At 37.7% G+C, this 9800-nt stretch overlaps 1 protein-coding gene across 4 annotated transcripts in view; it reads left to right on the top strand.

Annotated features, from left to right (window-relative positions):
- CADPS2 (calcium dependent secretion activator 2) overlaps nucleotides 1-5946 on the top strand; it is a 317808-nt gene extending 311862 nt beyond the window's left edge. For all 4 annotated transcript variants that reach the window (XM_029285368.1, XM_015822226.1, XM_015822219.1 and 1 more), the window contains 2 exons: nucleotides 3329-3433; nucleotides 4939-5946. In XM_029285368.1, coding sequence (XP_029141201.1) covers nucleotides 3329-3433; nucleotides 4939-5109 — 276 coding nt within the window. In that variant the 3' untranslated portion in view covers nucleotides 5110-5946. The remainder of the gene's footprint in view (nucleotides 1-3328; nucleotides 3434-4938) is intronic.
- Nucleotides 5947-9800: the final 3854 nt, after the last annotated feature.

The following is a 9800-nucleotide window of genomic DNA, read 5'->3' as shown; positions in this document are numbered from 1 at the left end:
CAGAGGGCTGATAAATTTCATCCAGAGTTTGCTCTTTCTTCATCTCTTTAATTTGAATAGCAATTATCCCAGTAAATATTGTTCTCTACATGCTAGCATTATCAAGAGATGTGGGTCCTCTGGTTCATTAGAATTATGAGAGGCATGGTCATCTTATTTTGTAGTGATCTTTCATATACTAAGTTGAATCAAAATTCGTGAATTTATTATGGGAACACAATATTCTTCCTAGAATAAACACAGTTAATTGCTTTGTCCATTGCTTTCAGGGTCCTATTATACAATCCCAAGATTGTATTATTTTTAAACCAAGCTGCACATCCCATTTATTGTGGCTTTCCTAGTTCAGTTACTATATGTTAGTTAGGAAAAATGTTCAAATATAAGTTCCAACTACTTATTCTGAATGTCATATAAGAAATATGCAAATGCTATAATTTCTATCCATATTTTTGCTTTAAAATATGCTAATGCATATTTGCTGGGAATTCTGGGCAAACTTTGTGGGGGTGGGGTGGTTTTTTGTTTTGCTGTCCCACAGGCAGCTATTTTACATTAATAAGCAAGTGAGAGATGTAAAATACTGCTGAAAAAAACATTCTGCAGTGTTAATATTGCATTATTCATATTAAAATGGTGTGCTGATTATTTACAATTAAAACCTTCCACTTTGCATCTCAATATAAATAGCCATGGACAATGAAGGAAAATGGTAAAATTCAACTAGACTAAATTAAAGGCTGCAAGTTCCCGTCTCCATATTTTTGGTATTTTGCATATTTGGATGGGAGAGAAGCTTGGCCCCATCTTTTTATGTGCACAGGACACATGGCGTTTGTGTGGTTGGGGTTCTAGTATCTTCATGCAACCCTATTAATTTCCTTTCATAGAATTACAAATTGAAGCACTTGTCACAGTAACTGCGGTTTGCTCATTTGTGCAAGAAGCACCACTTTGGCTCTTGACTAATTGTTTGATGCCCAGTCTCTTTTGCATAACTGGTGAGCTCCCCCTCCTTTACTGAGAGTCTTTCCATTGTGCTCAGCACCAAATCACATGGGTACCTCTGAGGTTAATTTGTCTAAAAGTCTGGTTGATAAGAGAACAGATTGGACCTATCATATTGCATGTAACAATGAACAGATACAAAAGAACAAATGGCAATTAAGAGATTTATCAGGTGAGTGTGAATTTATCACCACAAGTGAATTGACTTAGATGCCATCTGTTAAGCTACATGATACTCATGTTAATGTGCCTGACAGGAGTCATTGAATGCCACCTGTTAGCCATGGGTTAAAATTCAGAATTATTTTATTTTTAAAAAATATATTTAAAAACATATGAATAAGATTTCAAATATATATTTTAAGAAATTATTATCTTTTTAAAAGCTATTTTAAGCATAGTTTTACTCCAATGGTAACATCAGAAGCTAAACTAAAGTAAACTAAAAAAGAATTTTTATTTTGCATATAATCTACCTGATCACACCCATTGCAGCTGCTCTTTATCCAGATAGTATAGTTCCTCATGCTATTTTATTTTTTCATATTTATACAGGTCTTCAACTAATTAATAAAACTGACTATAGATTTATGAAACATCACATTTTGCATAGGTTGTATTAATAGTATGAGAAGCCACATAATACTAATGTTTAACACTGAGGTAATTATATTGCCAATTAAGGCACCTGAAAAGAAAAGAGAACTTGGAGGTTTGATGGTTTATTCATGTCAGAAGCTTCACAATTAAAATAAGACATACTATATGACATAAAGTTTAAAATATAAGATTAAAATATGTACAAATTAAACAGATCTTGCCCAGAAACTAGCAACATTAATTGTGTTCTGTTGCGCTGCCATGAGATCCTCCAGTGTACACTGATCAGGGAACAAAGGGAGATATACATATGTGTTGTTATCTGCATGTCACCACAATCACAAAGAGCAGAAGCCACCAGATAGCTCCATTTGTTTAGAGTGTCTCTGGATCTTGTACCTGTGTGCAATCTAGTCAATGATTTCCATACTTCCCAGCTTTCATCAGACCCAGGTGCCATCTCCTCCATTGGTTCCAGCCAGTGTTGGTTCTTTGTAGCTTTCCATAGATCCACTCTGCTTTCAAATTCTTCAAAGTTTTCCATCTAACTAAGTTGGAGGTGATGGAAGAAGGGGCCCATGCTAGGTTGATTGGAGGTCATGCTAGAACTGACATTAAATCCAGTACACAGCAACATAGTTTTGACAAAGAAAAATGATGATATAAGTAAAACTCTCTTTGCTGTCAGTGGATGTCCCAAATCTCTTTACCTGGAATCATGCAGCCTTTCCTAAGTCTCAAAGTAGTAACTTCTGCTAGTTAGCAACATCTTCCATGACATCCTGTCGAATGGTTTCTCCTCTGTGATACCTACTATAAGACCTCATATTTAATACTAACTTTCCCCCGTTATTAATTATCCTTAAAATGTGTCTTTTGATGGCTTATAAAAGCTCATAAGCATAAGCTCAGGTTTTCTCCTAAACATGATTTAGCTTCATATACATCAAAGCTATGTAAATCTGGCAAAACAATTTTCCCCTACTCCAGGTCCTAAAACTGGGGGGGAAATGTTGATAGGCACAGTTATGAATAGAGTGGGAGTATGAAGACAACAGCAGTAGTTGATTTTGAGAGGATTTCCTTTCCCTAATTAAATTTACCTTTTTTCCCTATAACATATCTCTCCACCAACTGTTTCAATAGCTATTTCAGAGGAATGTGCATTTAATACTGTTTGATATCACTCCCCACCCCAGATCCATCTAGCCCTAACCCTGCTGTCCTTTAGAAAAGCTTTAAAAACTTAGCTTTTCAAACACACCAGAGGCTCGGGCTATTTGTAATTTTGCTTGAGTGATGGGTGATTGGGGGTTGTTGTTGTTATTTTTTTGTATTTCCTGAATGACTCAATATTTTAGCACTTAGCTTGTATCTGTATTATGTTTCCAATTCTATACACCTTGAGTCTTTTTGTTTGACTTGCATGTTATAAATCTATTGCTATTATTATTTTCTGTTTATGGGAGGCAAAGGGTAAAAAACTCTTGCACATAAATGGGATGCAACTCTGAACAGTTTTTTGCTAATGCATATCAAGACCAACTGAGGTCCAGTTAACTGATTTCCTAGCAACAACACTTGCTATTTTATTAACAGAAATTAAGGCATTATTGAATTCAAGTGCTGATTTGTAGCTATTTCTACGTGCTCCATTTACCTCTCATTGTCAATTCTGTACAATTGGACTGGATTTTTTTTTCCTTCTTCTTTTTTGCAGCAGTGGTACAGCAGCTCCATGAAAGTCATATGTGTGTGGCTGGCTGACAGATTAGATCTCCAACTTCATATCTACCAGCTGAAGACTCTCATCAAAATAGTAAAGGTAAATATGAGTAGAATGTGATTGCACTGCAGCATTGGAAACGGAAGCAACAGCAACAAATTATTCCTCTTATTATCAAAAACTTTAACACCTTAACAGGGAAGACTTTTTGTAGTATTTCTGGAATAGAGATACTGTATACAGGTAGTCTTCAAAGTAGGACTGATCGCTTAGCAACCAGAATCCAAAAAAGGTACTTATGACCTGGATTTGAAATTCTGATAGCTCTCCCCCCCCCCATGGTCACATGACTGCATTTTAAGTGCTGAGCAACCAGCCTGTATTTACAGATATTTGCAACTGTAAATGTCTTTGCAAGAAACAGGCATTTACTTCTGGTTTCCAGCAAAAACTGTGGTTAATGACCGCTATGTTCATTTTATGACCACTGCATTAGTGACCATCACGACTTACAACATTAATTGTAGGATCAGTTCCAGCAATAAATCAAGGACTATCTGAAATGTAGACTTAATGCATAGTGCCATTTGTTCCAAGTCTGCAATTATTCTTAGCCAACCAACCAAAAGCTTTCTGAGGAACCAGCCTTGGTCCCCTAAGCTAAAATACTGCAGAACAGAAACTGACTTCAGAAGCCACTTAATGAATTATGTAACTGTATAGTTAAAAGATCATCAGAATTTGTTGGGCTACACATTAAGCAATAATGGCACGTAGCATGAATGGAGGCCGATGAGCAGATCCCAGTTTCAAGATAACATGAATGGCAAAACACTTCCGTCTATAATTTCTATCTGTGCTTATATGAGAATAGTGGCATGCAAGGGAATTTAAAATTGGTAGGAAAGTCTTGCATTATTTTATACTAAGCTTTTATTCAATTTGATTTGATGTATACAAATATTCTACAGAAATTATGGAGAACAGCTTATCTGTAAGCCTGTGATCAGCCTGATCAGCTGAAGAATTCATATTGTGTTCATCAAACTGAACTCGTGTTTCAGTTCAGGACTATATTGGGGAATTCGTGCTGAAATGCCTGAGAATTGTGCTGCAGGCAGGAGCTGTGGGTCAACTTGTCATGCCTGAGGTGGCTTTTGTCCTGAGGTGGCTTTTGATGTCACAGAAACTTTACAAAACTACATTAATCAAATTGAGGTGATCAGAAAAAAAGTATCCTGCATACAAAATAAGCAGCCCAGCAAGTATCTAATGAACATAAAAATACCCAGGACTCAAAAGCTGTAATAAGAAAACTAAAACTTTTTAAAGCACTTATTATAACAATGTATATTGTATGTATAACTATTCTTTTTTTTAAAAAAAGGCTATTAGTCCAGTACTTCCATGTGCCTTTCTTTTGCTGCATGTATTAACAGCTACAGCCTATTTTTTATCAATGAACTCATGCCTTTCATTTTTTCTTTTGCAGATAGAACCATTCCCAACATACCTTTATTAAATACAATACTTAATCAACAGGTTATGTCTTATATAACAGTTGTTCTTAATCTTGAGTTTTGCTTTTGTTCGTTTTGCTACAGAAAACCTATCGAGACTTTCGGTTACAGGGTGTGCTGGAAGGAACCCTAAACAGTAAAACTTACAACACAGTCCATAGCCGTCTCACAGTAGAAGAAACCACCGTTTCTGTGTCTAATGGTGGTGGACTGCAAGGCATCACCATGAAAGACAGTGATGAAGAAGAAGGCTGATGTTTTATGTCTCTCCCAAGTATCTGTTTCATAACTTGTCCTCATGTCTGAATGTATGTTTTGCCTTAATGCCCTGAGATCCTCCCATTTGAAGGGAAGAGAAAAGTGACTTCTGAAAAATGACATAAGAAGGGCCGATGGTGAGGAGCAGTGTTCATGCCAAGGAGATTCTGACATCAGTAGATTTTGCATCTTTTGCCACGTGGCTTTGCTTTGTACTGTGAGAATATGCCAATAAGGAGCCAGAGGCTCCCCTTGTGATTCATTGCCTTTTGTTTGTATTGTTGCAGTCTCTTGCCATGCCTTCAGTACAGCATGCCCCTGTGCAGAATGCAAACTGCAGACACCACCCAACCCTTTTGGCAGCCGTTCTTAGAAATTCTCCCATTTTGTTGTTCATCACAGCCAATACTGTGGCACTTCACAAAGAGTGAAACCCCACCTGTATTTTCTATGGTTTGATGCTGCTGTGGTTTTGCTTTCTGAGGAAGTTGTATTTTTGCTCTTTCATTATCAGGTGAAACATTAAAAATCTTACTCTTGTATCTTAGTGTTTTGATTTGGCTACATATAAGGGCAGGAGAATGTCAAGGAGTCCCGGGAAAGTACACAGAAAATGAAATTTGAAGTGTTGCTTCTTCAAATCTTTGCCTCTTTTTCACAGTGGAAAAAAAATATTGTCATCTTGTGGGGTGTCAGGAAGTTTGTCCTGGGCTCTTCTGTGTCTCTGTGGAAACATGCAAGCAATAAGAACCTTCTTGTCATCCATGTCGCCTCTGTATCTAGCCCATATTTGTATAAAACTCTGAAATTAAAAGATGATGATCGTATGTAAAACAATTTGACCTCCTGTGTTAGCAAGGGGAGGTATATCAAAATTTTATACATGAGTGTGATTAGCTGCTTTATATAAAGACCAGTCTATAACACATATTCTTTTATATGAATACAAAAATAGATGTCTCCAAACAGAATATATGTGTGGTGTGTGTGTGTGTGTGTGTGTGTGTGTGTGTGTGTGTGTACATGCACACATCTTCAAATCAAATGTATGCATTTTCCCCTATTGACAATTTGAATTGCTCCAAAGACATCAGGAACAGCTTTGCTCAAAGAAGGGCTGTATGGGAAGGAGGGGAGGGAACATTACTTATGTTCCCATTGACCCTTAATTTAGTAGTTGAAGTGTTTTACTCCAATGAATTCCTTGAACAATTCAGAATCTTGGTTGCTTATACCAACCGTTCTTTGCAAAGCAACTTTGCGGCTGTTGTGTAAGGGACAAAGGACCAAAGAATTGAAAAGTAGCAAGCTTTCAAGCTGGTTTCATTTTGTTTTGTTTTTAAGCACTCGTATAAATCATGCCGAACATGGGCAAACAAGATGCCCTTGAACAGGACCTGGCTACTTGTAAAAGTGGCACTCATTCCCCAAAGAAATTAAAATACATCTATTTAGGAAGTGGGTGGGAGCCCAAGAAATATTCTGTGCAGGCATACTGTCTGCACAAACATCTCTTTACCTCAGTTTAGTTTTTCTATCCCCATGCTTTCTTCTGAAACAAAGTTTACTGTTTTCAGCCATCCCCACTAAAAGGGGAAAAAATATTTGCTCTATCTCATGATTCTTTTTGCTTCTTCAGAGACTCCACATCAGCTTGCATTTGTGTGTTGACAACAGGATAGAACACAGGTTAGAGACACAATCCTAATTTGCCTTAATTTTGCTCAGAATGTAGATGTTACTTTCAGGCAGGGTGGCTTTTTTAGGAGCTAATGAGGATACATTAAAAGAAAAGAACATCCATAGACACTCACTAAACAACTTGATTAAAATTCTGATGTTCAACTTGGGGGTTTTTTTTAAGTTACAAATGCATAAACTGCTTAAATTAATTTATAGTTTGCTTCAATCCCAGCAGGAAGCATTTCCATCCATGATAGTGACAGCATGTTTATATTTTGTGTATTTGTAAATCATACATTTACAAATACACTCAACTCTACAATTCCTCTCTCCTGCTTTTTATTCCATATTTTTTTTAAAAAAAAATCTACGCATTCATTCAAATAGTGTGAGGCTCAAAAGGCTTTAGTGTGCTGGTGTAGAGAGGCACCATATGGATAATGGAAGTGGCCTCCCTGCGGAGGCTTCTGAATATACTTTGAATAAACCGTATGCCATTTTAAATGCAGTGGACTGAGCCTGGATCCTGCCCTCATTCACTTACAAAAAAGGCTTAAAACATACATGGATTTTATTTCCTGCAACTTCAGGATAGTATTGCAACAGCTAGGAGAACTGTTTGAATTTTCATCCATTTTAGAATATTCCCTTCTGTTCTATGATCAAGCACAACAATGCAATTTTAGATTTTTAACTGCCTTTATTTTTTTTAATAAATATTCAAGGTAGCGAACATACAGTGCCTAATAGTCCTTCCTTCTCCTATCTTCTCCACAACAACCTGTGAGGTGAGTTGGCCTGAGAGAATGACTGGCCCAAGGTCATTGGCTTTCGTGTCTAAGGGAGGGACTAGAACTCACAGTCTCCTGGTTTCTAGCCTGCTGCCTTAACCCCTAAAGCAAACTGACTCTATGCTAATCAGCTGCTAATGGATATACAAATTTCAAATGTATTTTTACAAGGGGTTCCAAGAAGCCATCTCATCTGCAAAATGCTTTTCAACCAATAATTATTTTTTTAAAGTTCATATTTCCTTTCTGATAGCTGTAAAGCAGAGGTGTCCAACCTTGGCAACTTTACGTCTTGTGGATTCAGCTCCTAGAATTCTCCAGCCAGCCATGCTGGCTGGAGAATTCTGGGAGTTGAACTCTACAAGTCTTAACATTGCCAGGGTTGAAGAGCTCTGCTTTAAATTATGTGAGGCACTGCCTCTACATCCAAGGTAACCTTCCAGATACTATCAACACCACTGCTTGGCACCAAGGGAAGAATTTCTACTCAAGGAATGCAAAACCACTGAACTACTTTTGTGCCACATTTCTAGAGTCAATCTCACCACCTTCTATGAAGAGTTGAAATATACTTCCCAGACAGTTGACTGCTTTGTATTATCTCTGCTACCAATGGAGCATATAAGATAGCAGTAAGAAATAAAATATGTAAGAATTATTTTATTATCCAACTCCAACTGACAAAGTGGGTTAAAGTGGGTAGTCTTGATTCCTAATCAAAAAGTGGAAAGTGTAGCGGTCAAGCACAACTCCCAGGGGGGCACAATTCACAGCATAGCAACCCCTGTGTTCCAGGAGGGATTTCTGAGTTTGGACAAGAAAGCTCTTAACACTTCCCCCACCAACAGGCATAAGCTTTACAAATGCCTGAGGGTAGAGACCACCTGGAAAAGATAGCGCAACTGTCACACAATAGACAGCCCTTTGCTGTCCATTTACATTTATAAAGTGGGAGGGAATGACAGAGGCATATGCACATGGTTTTCTTATAGTTCCACATCCTACTTCAGTATTTATTAGATTTTTTTATCCTGCCTTTATTACTTTTATAAATAACTAAAGATAGCCAACCTGCATCATACTCCTTCCTCCTCCTATTCTCCCCACAACAACGCTGTGAGGCGAATTGGGCTACGAGAGAGTGACTGGCTCAAAGTCACCCAACTGGCTTTCATAGCTAACATGGAACTAGAAGTCACAGTCTCCTGGTTTCTAGCCTGCTGCCTAAACCACTAAACTAAACCGGCTCTGGGAAAAATACCACATGAAAGATATTAAGTAGCAAAGGATTTTGAAGATAACACATCATTGCCAAGCACTGGTCAGATTGGCTGGTGCTGAAAAGAGCTCAGCTGGATTCCTAGGTCCTTGATTTTATCCTACTCTTCCCTATATTTATCCTTCTAAACTTGCCAAGGTTGAAAAACACTGATTTAGGTGAAACCCAGGAAAGGCAGGGGGGGGGGGCTTCGTTGTCAGTCATGAAATTATTAACAGAGAGGTGACAGGTGTGAAGAGTGGTGGCTCCTTGTGATATACTGAACTATTTTTAATTTATCCCCCTTTTCTAACCTGAATAAGATATAAAAAGGAAAGGTCGACCGATTAAATAGTTAAAGTTAGATAGCAAGAACGGGATACCCATCCCAAGAGAAGGCAAATGGATGGATTTTAAAACTGCCCCTTCAAAAACAGTTCACTGTCCCTTGTTAGAAAGAAAAAAAAATGAAAGAAAAGAAAGAAAAGAAAGAAAAAGAGAAAGAAAAAGAGAGGAAAAAAAGAAAAAGAAACAAGAGAGAAAAAAAGAAAGAGAAAGAAAATAAAGAAAAGAGAAAGAAAGAAAAAAAGAAAGAGAAAGAAAGAGAAAGAGAAAAGAAAAAGAAACAAAGAAAGAGAAAGAAAAACAGAAAGAGAAAGAAAGAGCAAGAGAGGAAGGAAGGAAGGAAGGCCAGGGTTAGCACTGCAGCCTTAAGAGACCTGGGGATAGTTCAAGTCTGTTTTAATTTCTAGCCCGCAGCGCACCTCATTCAATCTCCCCGCCCAATTTGATTACCTCCTCCGAGTTCTCCCATCCTAAACCAGTTGCTTTACTGGGCTTGGAAACGCGACTCGTTTAAAGACAAGCCAACCACAAACTAAGGGGAGGATCAGCCAAGTAATTCTCGCTCGCTCTTTCTGTAAAGAAAAGGCTGCGGGCTCCCGAGATGCCGCAGA

The sequence above is a fragment of the Protobothrops mucrosquamatus genome, unplaced genomic scaffold (assembly GCF_001527695.2).
Source record: "Protobothrops mucrosquamatus isolate PMUCROS unplaced genomic scaffold, P.Mucros_1.0 scaffold_172, whole genome shotgun sequence".
Lineage (NCBI taxonomy): Eukaryota > Metazoa > Chordata > Lepidosauria > Squamata > Viperidae > Protobothrops > Protobothrops mucrosquamatus.
Note: the sequence above shows the minus strand (reverse complement) of the source record. Positions and strands in the feature narration are given on the sequence as shown.